This window comes from Tyto alba, unplaced genomic scaffold (assembly GCF_018691265.1).
Source record: "Tyto alba isolate M040663 unplaced genomic scaffold, T.alba_DEE_v4.0 Super-Scaffold_20000042, whole genome shotgun sequence".
In the NCBI taxonomy this organism is placed as follows: domain Eukaryota; kingdom Metazoa; phylum Chordata; class Aves; order Strigiformes; family Tytonidae; genus Tyto; species Tyto alba.
Window position 1 is genome coordinate 9554647 of NW_024881293.1, and position 18153 is coordinate 9572799.

At 39.0% G+C, this 18153-nt stretch overlaps 1 protein-coding gene across 3 annotated transcripts; it reads right to left on the reverse strand.

The window, feature by feature from the left end:
- Positions 1-476: 476 nt before the first annotated feature.
- On the reverse strand, positions 477-18133 carry LOC104367419 (scaffold attachment factor B1-like). Of its 3 annotated transcripts, XM_032993246.2 has the most exons (21): positions 17832-18133; positions 16874-16961; positions 15366-15430; positions 14999-15277; positions 13760-13822; positions 12941-12968; positions 11372-11870; positions 10898-10947; positions 10017-10117; positions 8807-8956; positions 8608-8708; positions 7480-7625; positions 6598-6686; positions 5917-6053; positions 4523-4816; positions 3862-3999; positions 3071-3110; positions 2175-2287; positions 1282-1394; positions 1017-1083; positions 477-799 (listed from the first exon to the last, which is right to left on the reverse strand). In XM_032993246.2, the coding sequence occupies exons 1-21, from the start codon at positions 18021-18023 to the stop codon at positions 673-675; spliced, it is 2880 nt and encodes a 959-aa protein (XP_032849137.1). In that variant the 5' UTR covers positions 18024-18133; the 3' UTR covers positions 477-672. The 3 variants fall into 3 exon arrangements, 2 of the variants coding, with proteins under 2 accessions (XP_032849137.1, XP_032849138.1); XM_032993247.2 differs by lacking the exon at positions 14999-15277 and having other exon boundaries at positions 17832-18132; XR_004407072.2 differs by lacking the exon at positions 1282-1394 and having other exon boundaries at positions 754-799; positions 17832-18132.
- Positions 18134-18153: the final 20 nt, after the last annotated feature.

The following is an 18153-nucleotide window of genomic DNA, read 5'->3' on the forward strand; positions in this document are numbered from 1 at the left end:
CGAGGTTAAACGAGCCCAGGCCTCTGCTCGGGCTTTTCCTAGGGATGGGGCTTATCCTGTTCCTTCAGTTAATGGTAGATTTTGAGCTGTTTAAGCTGTTTGAGCAGCTGTGTGTGCTGTAGGAGCTTCAGGAGCAGTCAAGGTTCAGGAGCATATGTAGTAGAAAGTACATTTGTATGTAACTTTTATTTTTTTCAGGTCAGTAATTTTGTATTGAGTGTTTGGGGACATGAGATGGTTTAATGGTATGCATATTTTCTCAAATGCAGGTAAAGACATTCACAGCCACACCCTCACAGATTCATCACATCCCTTAGACTCTTGTGACAGTGTTGAAACCAGATTGTCTCTTTACTGCTTTTTAAGCCCTTCCTAAGAGGCAGATTGCCAAAGACTTTAGCAACAAGAAAGTAGTAGCCATAAACTGGTTTTATTATTTTTGAAAAATGGAATGTTTCACTAACAGAAACTTTAAGTGATGTTTGACCAAGAACACATTTATTACAAAAAAAAAAAACCCAAACCAACAAGTTGACATATTTGGCTACAATACGGCATCAGTCTTGCTTTTTGTAATCACAAATTCAAGGCGACTCCGTTTAACAAAATTCACCACCATTCTCATCTGGCATTAAAAAAAAATATATATATATATGTATATATATAGTGCTTTCAGTAGCGGCGGGTAAAACGGGGTTCAGTCGGTCTGTTTGTCCGCTCCTGGCCTGCAAACACTCCTTGCATTCCGCTACTCTGCATCATCTGGCTCTGGTTTCCAACTTGTGTGAAGCCCCCGCGCCTAAAAACAAAACCAGACAAATTGAAAATTGCCCAGAAAAGTTAATACTACTGTGACTCTGAGAAAATGTTTGCTTGGGTTTTTTTCTACTTGCCAATCCATACTTAAGTAGAAGCTGAAAGTAGTACTTTTCACAATTGCCAGAGGAATTTCTTCTTTTATACAGTTCAGTCAACTATTATAAAAACATCATAAGCACTCTGACAAAGCTTCTTACCCCGACATCCCTCCTCGATTCATCACATGGCCTGGTCCTGACTGACCAGGCATGCTTCTATCACCACCTAATTAAGGGGAAAAAAAAAAAAAAAGAAAAGAGACAGACTTTTGTGTTTTCCTAATAAAAAAGCCACCTTGTTCCCAGATTTTTATTTGCTTTCTTGGTAATGCTGTTAAAGATCCATATGAATTTTAACTACTGCTACAAGTTCAGCAGCAGTAATAGAAAAAACCACGATCACACTGGTAAGCAGCAAGTGTACCTTGCCATCTCTCATGATCCCGTCCCATCATTCCTCCATCCACATTTCCCTGCCATGAACGATCTTGATGCCCCTCTAACTTTCGACCATGATCTCCCCAGTCACGTCCATCTCTTAAAAAAATAAAAGAACATCTTCTAGGTGTGTCCCTTATCCATTTAGCAGCATAGGGCAAAGCCAAACACTGTACCCCATACAGAAGTGTATTAAATTGTTAGTCAAGCTGTATCTATAGCCACCCATTCATTCCAATAAACACGGGTCAAAGACAAATGATGAGAAACTTGCTGAACAGCATCCTTCACACAACAAAGCTTGTCTTTTTCTGACCTATAGAGACATAGTTAGTATCACAATGTACTAACATACTCAAACATGGAACAATTATTTGACTGCCATTCCTTTCTCTGTTATATTTATGTAGAACTGAACAGTATGAACCTGGAGAACACCTAGCTTGACTAGCTGGTTTAAAGAGAAACCGCTACGATTCCAGGTGAGTCTCAGTTCCCCACCCCCACCGTTGCAGAGATTCTGACTCCATTTCCTTAAAACCTGACTGCTAGCCACAACTGAAACTTTGGTAGGCACTATTGGAGCAGCCGGTACAGGACTGAATCTCAGCTGTAGAAAAGAAAATTATTTCCAAGAGGACCACACTTATGAGCTGAGCTAACTGAGCAGCACTTCTTTACTCACTACAACCATCCCTTCTCCTGATGCACGGGAGAGCTACATGTGTGAATTCCTTGCTTCTCCAGATGCTCGAAGAAACTATCTGGAGAGATGATTCACGCTTGTCAAACTGCTTCTGCTATCACCCTTCGAAGGTTCACCGAGCATCAAAATTTTAAGAATCAACAAATCACTTCCCTTATTTCATATGCACTAACCGGGTTTGTGGAGGTATCCCTCTCCCTTCACTCATTCTTCTGTCAGACCCATAGCCACCCCAACTATCCCGGGAGTGACGATCGGGCCCTCCGTGGCGTTCATCTGGGTAATGCTGGAAGGCAAATGGTAGAGTTACACTAAGAATTAATACAGGGGTTTTTTAGGATTGCAAAAATCCAGCTCCTCAGAGGCTGCCTTTCTATAAGCCACCTGAAAGTAAAACAGTCCATTGTTGACACCATGTGTGGTTCAGTCTAGGCAGATTCTACTCATTGGTGAGAGAAGGTTTTTCATTTGGTAAGGGGTAGGGGTTTTTTGTTTAGTAGGGTGTTTTTAAGGCTTACATTCTGGTTCCAGATTTTTAATTTTTAAACTAAGTATCTACCTTATCTACCTACTTCCCACCTCTCTCCAGAAATTAAAGGGTTTGTATACCATTGTGGTACTGTTTTTCACACCTATCCTTTTACAGTCCTCTGCCTTGTTCCATTATGACACCAGTTATTTTCTACAAACCATTTAGGTAAAAGTCAGAGAAAGGATCCTTCACCAGCTAAAGGATAAGACACTACAGTAACTACCTCTTAAAGCAATACAGCTAGGATGGTTAACCAGAAGACTTTTACTGCCACGTAGCAGAGTGAAAAGATGCCATACTGTATCTCCCATCACTTGGAGGTTTATCCTCACCACAATCTGTGGCCACTGCCCTAGTCAGCTTAACTTACATTCCACATGTTAGTGCACAAAACCAGCTGCTGCTTGAACATCTGCTCAGCTTAAACCCAGTGGTGGTTGCATTTAAGAACTAGGCAGCATGTGCACTGTGCTCTTCCCACTTTGGGATCAGTTTGCTTGATTTTTTAACTGAAGCAGTTATTTGGGTATAACCCACCTGTCCATCTCGATCTGGTATTCCTCTCGAACTGTCTCTTCTGGAACAAAAAAGAGAAGTTTCAATTGAATCAGCACAGTAATCACAATTCCAATGTCTGTATGAAATAGCACATGAAAATTTATCTTTGTTAGGCTGTATATCTGAAGGCCAAGGTTTGTTGAGCAGTAAAATATTCAAATGAGTTCCTATTTCATAGCATAGAAAGAGATCAAAGTAACATCTGTTAGTATAATATGGGTAAGGAACGCATCATTGTGGTGTGGTCTGGTACACAATGGTACCAAGGGAAAATACTCGAGTGAATCTATCAGTATCAGATGAGTTACAAGCAAAAGCAAAGCAGTATGGTTTTTGCTGAAGATCATTTGGGAGCAAACCAGAAGTCTCAATAGCACTATACAGAAATTATTTTTGCAATATCATTATTCTGTGGAACTAAAAATCTGCATTAGCTAGGCTGCAAAGATTAAAGTAGGGAAAGTTCTCAAGCAAAAGGAAATGGCTAAATCATAGGCTAATAAACAGGGAATCATAAACCAGATTTCCATAAATCTCAAGATAAGCTGCAGGATCTCCCTTGGCATCATGGTGACTACATTAGGACTTATAATCTTTATGCAGCCTCTTTCCATAAATGATGGAAACACAGGATTGCAAGCACATATTAAATTAGACACAGGCTGTTTGTTTCACTTTTCTCTTTGGCACCCTTCAAGCTATTAGTAAGCCACAAAAAGACACCTCATTTCCATAAAGGTATAGGGAAGAAAAGACACTGCATTGCCAACCTGTCCAAGCAATGATCTTGGTATCGGCCACGGTCCCTGTGGTCAAAGTCGTGGAAGCGGTCTTGACGACTAAATTCAGAATGATACCTATCATCCATCGCCATTCGCTTCGCCTCAGGCCAGTACGGGTCATCTCGCCTGCAAAGAAGGTCACAATTAGCAATCTCAAAACAATCTTCCTTTCCTGCTCTCGATGTCAAACCTCAATCCAATTATCCAAACAATTATTTCTGATTTATAACAAAAGCCCTTGTGCATTAAGCAGGCATCAGGTTTCAGTTTCAGAGGAAGCTAGGTATACTGACTCTATACAAAAAGCTTAATCTCAGTATGTGCTGACATGAGAAGAGAACGAGTATTTGTTCCTGCTAGCAATCCTGCTTTAGAGTCGATATGCACTGTTTCTATTCTTGGTCACTCCTCTTCAGGAAATAAGAATTGTAAACCTTCTGTAATAAAACTGTGCTTACAGGTATACAAGTACGACATTTGGTCTTTCTCAAGATCAATATTAAAGTGTTAAAAGCAACATGTAAACACACCTTCAAGTTGTGAGCTCCTGTAGCTGCTTTAGCAAAAACACTCATAATTTACACAGGCTTTAGAATGCTCTATCTCTGGATGTAGCTGAAGTTTGGAATCTCACCACAGTTATTGTTACCTGCCATCAGGATCATAAGGCCTTCTCATGGCAGATCGTCGTTCTTGTTCGTAGCGTAGCTGTTCCTGCTGACGTCGCAGCTCTTCCCTCTCTCGTTGGATTCGTTCCTGTTCTCGTCTCCTTTCCTGCTCTATGTGCATTCTTTCTCTCTCCAATCTCTCCCTCTCCAAGCGCTCTCTGTCAAGACGCTGTCTTTGAAATTCAAGTCGTTCTCGCTCTCTCTGGAGCCTCTGTCTTTCATCCCGCTCATGAATAGCTTGAAGCCGTTGTTCTCGTTCTCGCCTCTCTCTCTCTCTAATTGAAAAAGAGATACTTTGTTTTCAACTAAGAAACTTTAAGCTTTTTTGCTTCTTTATTTTGAGTGGGTGTGGGAATACAAAGGAAGATTGGCAAGGAGGAAGGGTAAACACAACTGAAAACCACTATTTCATAGGTTTAGTCTTGTGTGCTTGATGGATAGAACCTCAGCATTTAGATAAGGGCCCGTGAGAGACACACAGGCACCCTATCTAACATCCTTGAGATTCCTGCCCCGCTGTGAGAAGTATCAAAGCACAGCAGAAAAGTACAACTGTGAAAATCCCCTGTATATACAGGCAAAAGTAGCAGGTTTAAGATCTTTTTTTTCTTCTCTTTCTGGCTAGCAAGGACTGAGTTCCACCGTGCCTGCGTCCCCCGCTTGCGTGCCTCTGCTCGGGTGCTGCTGCTGCGATCCCCCCAGTCACAAGGTAAAGAGAGTAAGTTTATTCTTTGCATTTCATCTATGGTTTTGGGTTGTTCCTGCATTCCGTCTGTGCCAGCTCACACAGTGGGGTTTCTTGATTGCCTTTCCCCCCTACCCTTCCTCCTTCTTTGAAGTTTCTATGTTCTTCCCACTACCTGATTAAACGTGAACGATCTCTTCCTAACTAAATCACAGCTGCTTAAGTTTAGGGGAAAAAAAAAAAATTAAAAATATGCAAGAACCAAGGGTAAGCATTCGGCTTAAGTAACACAGTATCTACTCTTAAATCAGCCTTGACAAAGCTTTTAGAGTACAGCATGCCCTGCAACAGAAGTCTGACAAACAGAGTATTTACAAACTTTCAGGAAAAATTCAGTTATGGAAATACAAATCTGACCAAGTGGAACGTGAAACCTGAAAACACCTACAAAAGTTATTACTCAGCAAGTGTCACCCAAAAAGCATAGGCTTAAAAATCAATTTCAGTAGTAAAAAAATCTTCATAATTTGGCATTATCTCTATTCTATCAATAGATCAGTATCAAATCAATCCAAGATACTAATGCTGGAGATCCAGCATGACACTACTTTGTAGTGCATTCAAAACACAGATAAGGGAAGTAAAAACAAATGCCATTCAAAAGCTTAGAGCGAAACTGGAAACACTCACCGGCGTCTTTCCGTTTCCCTGATTTCTCGCTCCCTCTGTCTCTGACGTTCACGTTCTCGCTGTTCTTTGATTTTATCAAATGATAAAATATCTTGCTTTTCTTTGCTCTCGGATTTGCGATCCTGGCTTTTTGTACTCTGAGTTAAATCAGAACAATACATTAGCTGAACACAGCACATTTTTAGCTAAAATTCCTAGGCAAAAGGCCTACCTTATGCCAACCTCAACAAAACAGACTATTGTACCTGCTTAGAGGTAAATAATGTTAGAATTCCATGGAAAAGTAGGTTGGGGAAAAGTACTCTGAATTTGGCTAGAACTTCTGAAGAGTTTAAATATATATAAATACTAGGGACACATGATCTGACTTGCACTGGTGGCAAATGATACACCATTTTAAAGGTCACCAGTTACCACATTCCACACTGGTGAACACATCATCTTAACTCCGTTTACATACTGCAACCCTACTTCAACTAAGACAGCACAGACTGAAACTACAAAGAAGGTGAAGCATAAGCATTTACCTTTGCATCATCACAAACACCCTAATGCTTTCTAAAAAGCGACAGAAGGTTAACTGTTCCCAATATGCAAGGCAAAAAAGCCCTTCAAGTACATGCATATAAAGCTATTTGACACCTATTTTTACACAAAGGCTTCTCTAAAAGTTGTACTTACCCTCTCTTTTGATGTAGAAGTTTTCACACTAATAACTGGCTCTCCTTTAGATTTATCCATTACCACTGTCCTTTCAGTTCCTCGACTGGCTAAAAAACAAAACACATCTGAGAATAAACAAAATGCCAGGCATTCAAAAGGTCTTGCGAGATCTAAAACCATCAAGATACTAAGCAGGAAAAAGTTATCGATGTTTAAAATAACTTATGGAAGAATAGATTTACGATTTAAACAGCTTACCAAGATTTGGCCAAGTTGGGCATGGGGGCAGTAAAGCTATGACAAAATAACAGTAGCGTTTTCTGGCAGGGATGAGTTAATAGAAAGCAAAATTTAATTCCATTCTTCTGTCTGGAAAATACATTCCCTTGCCAGAGTTTAAAGAAAACAAACAAAAAAACCCCACCCAAAATAAAGCACACAGAGACACACACTGCGCCAAGTCTAAACCCAGTGATAGTTCTATAAAATTCACAGTTTACCATTTTGAGTATTTAAAGCCCAGTAATTATGAAAATTCTGTTGCTAACTTACTAGCATTCTAAGTCATAAAAAAAAGTTTTCAAGGTATTTTCTGGTATTGGTTTTTATTCAACAAGAAAACCTCAGTGTTACTAAATACACTTCATGGTCTTTTTATTGAATTATTCATCACACCTAATAAGAACACAGATGTTGTAGTAGCTGAAGTCTTCTCATCAATCACAGTTCTGAATGTTTACATTTGTTCTTCTATTTCCTACTTAGGTGACAAAGGAAATTTTTCTGGATGCAAAGTAGGAGCTTTGTCACAGTCGCTTATATTCTTCATACCAATTTTTTTAGATTTGTTTTTTAAAACAGGTATTCTTGAAAACATTTCTGAAAGGCTGTTTGAATTACCTGATTTGCTTGCCCTAGATCTATCAGATGATCCAGCCTTTTGTTCATCTTTCTCTTTTCCTTCTTTCTCATCTTTTCCATCTCTTTCTGATTTCTTAGCATCATCTTTTTTGTCGGTCTTATCCTCCTTCTTAATACCAGCAGACCTATAGGTAAACTTTGCTTTAATACAGAACCTAACACAAAGTGCTGCATAATAACCGTCATCCAGCCAACTGTGTAGGAAAAAAAAACCAAACCAAACCAAAAAACCCACCCAAACAAACAAACCACACCCAGCCCAAAAAACCTCAACACAAAACTCCTCCAAAACATACTCTAAGAAAACCCACTCCCAGTACCTCCCATGTTGCTGTGCTGAAGTCATTGTATATTTGTACACACAATTAAGAGTAGCAACCAATACTAAGCTAAAGCTGACGAAAAGTGAGAAACAACAGATAATCCTTCTGAATATTTGGATACTTCCAGTGCTAGAAGTCAAGTCTCCTGTTCTGTCTATAAGTAAAAGTGATGCTTAGCACATTGGGAAGAGGGCCCACCCAGCTAGAGGTCAAACTCCCCTGGAAGAGCTTTTATAAATAAATACCTTAAACACCTGATGTAAGCAGGCTGGCCTGCTTACATCCTTTGCCAAATCTTTTAAAATTTTATGGGAGAACAAAAAGAAGTAAAGCAAAATTCCTCTTTCAAAAGTGACAGATGACTTAAAAAAAAAAAATTGAAGTATTACTCACTAACCATGTAACGAGTCTATTAAAAAGACAGACTAAATCGTGGAAGTATTTGTCATTTAAAAGAGCACATCAAGCCAGAGTCACATCAGAAGACAAATAATTCTGATAACAATAACTGTTTATCTAGAAACTAGTTCATTGGGTATCTCCTGCTACAGCTAACAAGTTTTGATACTAAAACCTGAAAAGCTCCATTTTTCTGAAGAGGGCCAATTAAGATTCACTTACTGATGTAGAACACCAATTTCACTTTCTGAAGTATTACTGCTATTTGAGATGCAGTATGAAGCAGCAAATTGAGAGTTACTGCAATTACTGTTTGCTTTGGTCACGAGGCTGCATTTCAAATGAGTGGCCTTTAAACATAGAAAAATAGGAAAACACACTTTACTTCTCAGATTTGGACTCTGCAGAATGGTGCCTGTCTTTTTCCTTCCTTGTTTCACCTTCCTTTTTGTCTGAAGACTTTCTCCCAGCTGGTTCATTTTTTGCCTAGAATTTTAGCCAGAAATATTTTAATAATAAGAGACAGATGTTAAACTTGCACATTTTTATTTTCATTGCACTGTCATTGACTAGGTACTACTTACCTTTTCCACAGAAATCATTTTTCCATGCAGCTCTGTTCTGTGCAGATGATTAATACACTTCGTGGCTTCTTCAGATGTTGACATTGTAACAAAACCGTAACAGCGAGCACCAGGACTACGAGCATTTGTCACTACTTTTGCACCGACCACCTTTGGGAGAAAAATTATTCTGTGGTTGCAGATCTGTCGCCAAGTAAGTTCTAACTTAATCACCATTTGAGCAGCTCTGTCTACCAGTACCACACAGTATATCACCTATCCAGTTTTACTAGGGAGGCAATATGCTTGGCACACAACATTCCATCAACATTCTCAGGAGACAACGTTGCTACTCGTATGACAGCAAAGGTTATTGTTTTAACTTGATCTTTATACTGTCGGGCCAAATATGTTTTAAAGTGCCTCACTAAAGACTACTTCACAGACTATCATGTAAACAGCATTTACACCCAGGTCAACAGCAACACACACACAGATGAAAAGGTTCAAATTTAAGATTATTCCACGTTCTGAAAAAAGTATAACACAAACACAAAATTCTATGAAATGGGTAAGTGTGACAGTGGAACAGATTGTTGATACAGCTCTGCTGAAAAAGAGACCACCGTAATAACCAGCTTAGAAAAATCACTCATCAAGCTGCTGAGCAGGTCAGTAACTTCAGGAAGACATATATTCAGGAGAGATTGGGGGTGTAACAATAAACACTTTAAAAACTATCACCGCTTTGTCTTTTCTTACAGGACACCTCTGCTAGTTTCTGTCCATAGATGACAATCCCCGACAGCGCAGATGTGCATGCTTAGTGACACAAACATTAGGGAAGCCTGCCCTCAAAGCCTAGATTTCTCAAAGGAATACTCCTTGAAATGGAGCAGTTTAAAAGAGCATTAACTATCACTGGACACCCAGGAGGTATAATTAGACTACAGCACACTAGATGACAACCCACCAGTCTCTCCTGTCAAGTACTGCCTTATTTTTGCAGCTATCTGCACAGATCCTCTGAAACCTGGATTTCTGCCACCCCAGCCCCCATTTCAGACAACCTTCTTTATGAAGTGTGCTACTTTCAGATACAGAGTGTCAAAAGAACACAAGAAAGTTAAGTGTTTAGCTTACAGAGTTATTAGGAAAAATAAGAGCTAAATTTAAGGTCATACTTTTCAACTGATAAAATGGTTTGTTAATTTATGTAACTGCTACGTACCTTGCCATACTTGCTGAAAAGATTCTTCAAGTCTGTAGCTCTAGTAGAAGATGAAAGTCCACTAACCCACAAATTTCTGCCGGAACCACTACCTGCACGGACTAAGGTATGAAAAGGACAAAGATAAAAGAGCATGTAGCATAAGAGTGCAACTGTGAGGAAAAAAAAAAATAATCACCCTACAAACCTTTTTTTCTAAACACCTCTTCAAATGCAATTCTACCTCTTCCAATCAATCTGAAAATCAATACACATCGCAGCCTGCAAAAATTAACTTCTACACTCTATACCTGATGTGAACTTGGGTAGTCTTAATGAGTTTTCACCTACATATTGTCTTCCTACACTTCAATCACTTGATGAGAATTAGAGAGTATTAAATGTTAATTCACAGACTTACACTTTTTACAAAAATCTGTCATTTAATAAGGTTACAGAAGTTACATGAACTGAAATTTACAATTCATGCTTTGAAGGCCTATGTTATAGTTGCACTGAGGGTTCACTGTATTAACAGTCACCACCAGAATTGCCACTCAGAGTATAAACCTATAGATTACAGGCATCTGTTGGGATTTTTTCAGACAAATCTTGCCCTTGCCAGTACCTGTCACTATTCACAAAGCTAGTAGGACTCCAAAGTAACTATTACAGTGAAGATATACACATGCTGAGGGAATTAACACAACATTAAAAAAAAAAAAAAAAAAACAAAAAAAAAAACCACTTAGCAATGCAAGAAAGGCAAGTCAAAAAGCAAAAACTATTACTCTCCATTCATTCCTCTGAGCGTGTACTCACTACAATTGTCTCAAGTAACGGTTAGATTTGATCCCATAATACTTTAAGTCATTTGTACATTCTTTTTAAAAAAAACGTACCTTTCTCATCTTTTGAGATTATCTTTGTATCTCTGTCCTCCTCAACAGGGCTAAAGACAAAAAAACACATTATTCAACCAATCATATGAAAAAAGAACTATAATTCTAGATTATGCACTAAAATTGGATACCTACCAGTAAATTAGTTCTGAAATAAAGGCTAACATCGAAAATTTACAGAAGAGTGACAAGAAATATGGGATTCATATCCTTAAATGGTCAAATTCTGGTTTGCAGATGACAGAAACGAGAGTAATTTAAGAAAACAACCTTTGAAGGTTGAGGAAAGCAAGAAATCAAACCCTCTGTGTTTAAAAAAAAAAATCTGCACATGGAGAAATAAAACAGACTCTTTAGGAATAGGCTACAATTTCATCAGTCTCGGTGGCCAATTGAAGGAAACAGCTTATTCGCATCACTTAACGACCAATGAAAAAAAGATAGCATCTGGTCTATAACGGAGAAAAAACAAACCTCTTTTTCTGATCACCACCCTCACTGGTTGAGGACTCTTTAGTAGCAGGGGATTCCTCAGAATTAGCTTTGTCTTCTGTTTTCTTGGCATCTTCTTTGCTATCTTTGGCTTCGGGACCTGTGCCTTTTTCCGCTGTTTCCCCACTAGAGGCTTCCAGGCCTTGGGTGCGTTTGCTACTCTGATCGCTTAGGGTCTCTACTACTAAAGATTCAGAGTCCAGTTTCTCTTCCTCTATTGTCTGTTCACTTGTCTCCCCTTTTGCTACAACTAAACGCTTTGCTTCCTTCCTTGCCATAGCTTGTGCCGATTTGCTGTCCAAATCTAAAGCATCTTCCTCCAACTGAGCGGCAGCAAGAGCGTCCTCTTCCTCTGCTAGCCTCTTGCCTGGCACCACGTTACTTGCTTCCTGTGCATGTGGCCGCTCCGCTTCGGAAGTTTCTTCGTTAAGTAGTTCAGATTTACAAGTTTCCCCCAAAATGTCGAGTATTTTCTCATTTTCTACGGATTTAACAGGAATAGAATGGCACAAGATTTAATCACCAGGGAAATACAGCAATCACAAATGTGGAACTGGCATGGCTGCCACACTAACACCAAGAACTTCTAAGCTACACAGAGATTGGAAAACCCTAGTGTACACAGTGTTAAAAGTACTACGCTAACTGCTGTCTGACAAGCTACCAAATCAGCCCTAAAATGTTAACAGGGAAGAAAAGTGCCCCCACAGATTTAACAAAAACCTTCTGGCTGATCCTTCATATTCTTCATGAAATCGTTCAGCTCTGTTTCTTCTCTAGTTAGCTTCCAGAGTCCAAGTTGTTTAACTGAACGTATCAAGGCACTGAGGGTTCAATTTTTAAATTTCTGTGAAATTCTTTTAGCAGACAGTCCAACATGAGAACTGGGCATCTTCTGATGGTGCACGAGTGCGTTTGCAGTCCAGAAAGTGAATAGGATCTGTAGAAAATTCCTGTGATGATAGCGTATTCCTTCTTCTGAAGTCCAGTCGCTCTTTAATTTCTGTTCTGTACCAAAGCTTTGTTTCACCTATGCTCCTGTATTTATATTCATAGAGCTACAGTACAGTGTGATATCACAAGATCTGTTTCCAGAACCTTTACATCTTTAAGGCTCATTCCTTAACTCCACTGTAGGTAACAGTTCTATGGAACCATTTCTTCACATTAAGTACGTGTTTTCAAAAAGCAGTTATTCACAGATCTGGTGATATGACTGGGTTTCCAATCTCTATGACCCTGCATGACCTGGACTGTCCACCATAACGTATGCTACAGTAATGCATTAAAAAAAAAAAAAAAAACAAAAACAAAACCAACAACCAAATAAATAGAAAAAAAAAAAAAACACAAAACCAAACAAACAAAAAACCAAACAAACAGGGACACAAAAAGAATTAAATGAAGAATGAAACTGTTTCAATCCCCAGGCCTTTTTTTTGGTTTGTTTTCATCTTAAAAAAAAACAAAAAAACAAAAAAAAAACAACAAAACAAAACCCGAAAACAAACAAAAGCAACAAAACCACAAAAAAAACAAACCACCCAGTACCTGGCTCCAAAGGTAACTCTTCAAGTTCCTGCAGTGAAAAAGATTAAAAAAGGAGAAATATCACTATTTCTTAAGTCAAGATGTTATTCTGAATGACACCTCTCACCCCCCCCAAGACAGGAGAATTTAGGGAAAGAGTTACTATATAATTCAGCCTATTTCAGCTCTGAAAACATAGAATTTTAAATAAATTTCTCACACAAAGGTTTAATGTTACTTTTTAACATCAAAACGTGTTAAAACTTCAATATTTCTCAAATTGAAACACCTTTTGAACACACAGTACACATTTGCATGGGTAAATAAATCAACAAATGTAAGTAACAGAGCAAAGCTTATCTTCATGTTACCCTTCTCTAGAGTCTACATTATGAAGTCTGCTTTCTGCAAATAGTATCAATAGAAACACCAGCTTCACCTGGAGCTACAAGCATCCTTAGCCTACCACAAGTGATCTGGAAACAAGGCCAGTATTTCAGGAATACATCAGTTTCAGCTTTCTTGTCAACATGGGATACATACAGTTTTAATAGAAGTTAGATATAATGTAAGGCACCGAGTTGATTTATACAACAGTTAAAAAGAATCCAATCTACCACCCAAACTGAGTATGATACATACATGACCTATCAGATAGATACATGAAGATGTCTCTTTCTTTGTCCACATGATTACATTAGAAAAGCATTAGTTCCTATTCTTTGCAGAATAAGAATGCATCCACTGTGTGTACCTGTACACATATTGTTTCAGCATACAGCTTATATGGCATATATTATGCATTTTTGTTTGTAAAAAGAAAAATTGGTCACCATTTACCTTTATTACAGTTATATCAGATGAAGAAGCATCTAAACTGTTTCCAACATCTTCAACCTCTACCTTTAAAAAGTAAATTGAAGACATTTTGTTATCTATAAAGGAATGGTATGATAAATGAAACCTGAATGAGAAACAGAAGATTTTATTTTCACTGACAACTGATATTAAGCAAATATATCCAGCATCCAAAACAATCAATAAGGGTAAAAATTGACCAATGACTCCCATGCTTCTTCCCAGTCCCCACTACTGAATAGGCTTTCTCATTACCTCTCAAATATATCAGCCGGCTCACAAAAATCTTTTAAGGATGTGGGTTCTAACAGCCAGCTTTCTCATACTCTTTTGCTCTTATTTACAGTGACAACATAGAGCCAAAAAGTCTATGGGCCTCAATAACTGTTTTCTTTATTGATAAAAGAAGACCACAGGAGCTGACCTGGACTCCAGTAGTATAGTCACTAAAAATAGTACTTTCTGGGTATCTCTATTTGACCTGTGTCAGGCAGGGATATGCTTGGACATAGGGCATTAGGCTTATTTCTGCAGCTTTCACATTTAGGGCGGGAATCACCCAACTTTAGAATCTTGTAGTCCTGACTGATGACACAATGTGCACACACAACAAGGAGTCTAATACTTCCCTATTAGATAGGGCAGAAAAACTTTCAAGTGCTTTGTTGTACACTTCAGGAGATAAAACACTTGACTTTGGGGAAAAAAAATTATCTTCTAGCCCAGATGGACAATGTCATATAAACAGCGCAACAGTCAGATGAACACAGAAAGTCAACACAAAAATACTTTCAACCATTGAGTAACTGTGAGATGCTATTTTAGAAAAATAATCTATAATATAGTTCCCAGAATGTTGCTGTTCAGCTGAAGTGAAGCAAGGCTACAGCATCTGTATGCCTCACATGTCCTCCTAAATAAAGGAAATATATGAAAATGGGAACATAAACATAAGGTGAAGCGCAGAGTCCAAAGCATGATTAAAACAAACGCTTTCTGGATTACTGTTAATTTGTACATCCTATGCGTACAAACAACATCTAAGCATTTTAAAATCAAGAATGTTATTTCTACAAATATGTAGAAGAAAAAGCAATGACCATGAGAACTGGTAGAGCCCCAAATTGTTTCAAATACTCTTTAGCTACTGTTTTGCTATTTAATTAAAAAAAAAAAAAAAGGAAAAAATAATCTGATTCCACACACATAAGAGATGCATACCATCACTACTGGTATTTCTCTTGATTCTTCTTTAATTTCTGAAAATTGTGAGGATGCCTCCAAGTTACCTACAGCATATTCTGTAGGCTGCTCTGGAAGTTCTTTCACTTCTGCATCAGTATTTTCTTTACTATCAGACAGTGAGTCAAGAATATTATCAGCATTGTAATCCTCTCCGCAATCTACTGCATTGCCATTATCTATTTCAGCTTCATCTAACACACTAATATCCATCATGTCAATATCCTGCAAGTTATCCAAACTTGCTTCAATATCCTCCTGTAAAAAGAAAAAAAGTATATATAATAGTCATTGTAACTTGAAAGCAATGCTACTATTACTTTGCTTAAAACACACCCTCACATACCTGCCCATCTCCTGAATCCTCTTCCAGGCCATTATCTTCTACTCCCTCCTCGTCTGGTCTACGTCCTAACAACATTAGCATAATTAGAATGAAAATAAGGTAACAACATGTATCCTTCAAGTATCCTTCCTTTATTTTTTCATCACAGTTGGTATTCCATTCAGTTTAGTTATTTGCTTTTTCCTTATTTTCCACAACTGAGTGTTCATATATCATCCCAGTTCAGTAAATGACAAACATGCTACAGAGTCCAAGGTCTGTCATGAGTTCAAGAAGCACTTCTGTACACTCCCAGAACATTTGCCTCAGCTGAGATTGCAGTAATTTATTACCTCAATTTTAATTTTTTTACAGACATTTACCAGAAGAAAAAAAAAAAAAAAAAAAAAGAAAAAAGCAACTAAACAAAAAACCCACTCTGCGTGTAAGCATTACTGCAGTGCTCCATTCACCAGCTGGACCCATAATACCAGAACTAACATTACTAGAAACAATATGTTAGTTTCAGCAACAATTAACTCCTCAAACTCAGAGCTGAGTAGTTGTTTCATCTTTTATGAATGTTGCTTTCCTCAAAAACTACACACACATTACAATAAAAAAAATGGAAAGGGGTGTTAGAGCTAAGAACATCATCTTGCCTATTTCCATCCCAACACTAGAAGTGCTACAACATACTTTAGTATTTTTCTGAGACTTGAAAATTAATGTGAAAAAATTACAGACAATCTTTCTGCTTTAACCTACAGTTGTGGCATTTGTTATCTTTCCAGTTAACATTTCAAATTTTAGTTTGCAAGCAAATGAAGTATCACTCCACACTAGATGTGACAACACAAAACTGGGTCAAATAAATTAGATGGCAAAACATTTGAGCTTCACCTCTGAAATGTACATTTTGTGTAAATCAAAATTAATAATTTAAGTTCCTTCATCCAAGATAGTTATTCTGCAAGCCCTAATACAAAAGTAAGTTTCGACATTATTTGATTACCAAATAAAAATCAAACTGTGCTAATTAACTAATTTTAGAAAAATAACAATTAGTTACTTAGTAATTCCTGCTACAAATTTCAGGAAACTCTGAGAACACCAACAAATCCTTCGAGTGGACCAACTCCTGCCTTATTAAATTACGTGAAGTTCTGTGAATGAATGACCAGTTAGTTTAATACCATTACACCCACCCCTAGAAACCTGACCACAAATGTGGGGAAGAGTACCAGTAACATATGGCATTAAAGGTCAGAACCAAGAAACAGAAGATTCAAGCATGCTTAATTTCTTCCAGAGAACCACTTTTACCCAAATCTGGCTCAGGCAAGTAATGTTAGCTATAGCATTGGGGGTACAAAACATTTAGCAACAGTGCCAAAATTAAACCAGGCACTTTTCAAAAAGTAAAAGCAGACTTCAGAATAAAGATTAGTAAGATTCCATTTAATGAGTAAAAGTTGCTAGAAAACTCAAGTGGGACAGGGTGGAGATCCTCTCTAACTGCCCTGTACCTTTGCTGCTTCTTTTTGGAGTTTTCTTCATGATATTTTCTGAAATCACTGGAATTTCATCAGGATTCCCCCCTTCCTCCTCAATAGCCTATTAAGGGGAAAAAATAAAGATAGATATCAAGACAGACATAAAAATTCCATTTGCACATTTCTGTTGAGTTTAAGAGCTGGACACGAGAAGCAAAAAAATACCAAAACAAGAACCTAGTTCTTAGACAGCAATAACTTGGATACGCAAACCAAAGACCACCAGATCAAAAAAACAAGCACACAGAGAACAGTAATATGTTGCTGTAAAGTTTCTGGAAAGTAGTCAGCAGCATAACCTAGACAAAATAAGTGTGCAACAGTGTCTGCAGGAGTGCACAGATACTCGGGGCACTGCGATAAAGTAAGAACTTCAGCTCTAGGAGACAGTAAGCATCAGCTCAATGAAGGCGGTCCACATGCCACTAACATACCAAACGTTCTGATGAGGATACAGTGTACAGGCTACCAGCCAGAAGAAAAGTCAGTACGCAGCAAAAAGCCTAGCAGACAGTGTATAGAACTGTAAATCCAGGAGCTCAATGCATGGCAGAAAGCCCAGTGATGCATGAGGCTAAAAACACTCGGGCCGAGTGCCACGGCAGACACGCTGTGCTGTGCGGGCCCAGGAAATCGGAGGGGGGCTCGCTACGTAGATTGAAATGCCAGACTCGTACACATACACCCCATCATTATTACAAGAGACCAGTGGCCTCAGGGGTGAGCCTGGGACGGCCCAAGTACGGGACCACACGCCTAGCTGACTCCACGGAAGCAGCCCCAGAGCCTGGCACACGTCCCCTGCTCCCCACACTCCCCTTCCCTCCGCTCTACGACAGTTTGGCGCCATTTTCCTCCTCGGTGCCTAGCGGGCTAGGGTCGCGCACGCGCCGACTACGCCTCCCTCTGCGCGGCGCGTCTCGCTACTCACCTTCCTGAGTCGCTCCATAAGGACGCTCTTGTTTCCGCCGCTGTCCAAATTGCGGCGCTTGAGCTCAGCCCGCAAGTCTATCACGCGCAGCTCACTCAGCCGTCGCCGGTTTTCAGACTCCGAACTGGAAACTCCAGACCCACCCAGGGACGCAGATTCTCCCTGCCCCACCGCTGACTGACTCTCCGCCATGGGGCCGTTGTTTCGACTCCCACGCACGGAGCAAGGCAAGATAAAAACAACGGCGAAACGCCGCAGCTGCAGCACAAAATGGTGGCAAAACCAAGACGCACCGTAGAGAAAGGGGGAGGGAAAAAAAAGG

Bases quoted from the DNA above. Each gene is read 5' to 3' on its own strand.
- LOC104367419 (XM_032993246.2), bottom strand. From the start codon at position 18,023: ATGGCGGAGAGTCAGTCAGCGGTGGGGCAGGGAGAATCTGCGTCCCTG. The intron at 4,817-5,916 runs GTGAGTGTTTCC...TTTTTCAATTAG, and splicing joins AGGGAAACGGAAAGACGCCG to AGAGAGAGAGAGGCGAGAAC. The intron at 3,111-3,861 runs GTTGGCAATGCA...TTTTTGTTCCAG, and splicing joins CAAGATCATTGCTTGGACAG to AAGAGACAGTTCGAGAGGAA.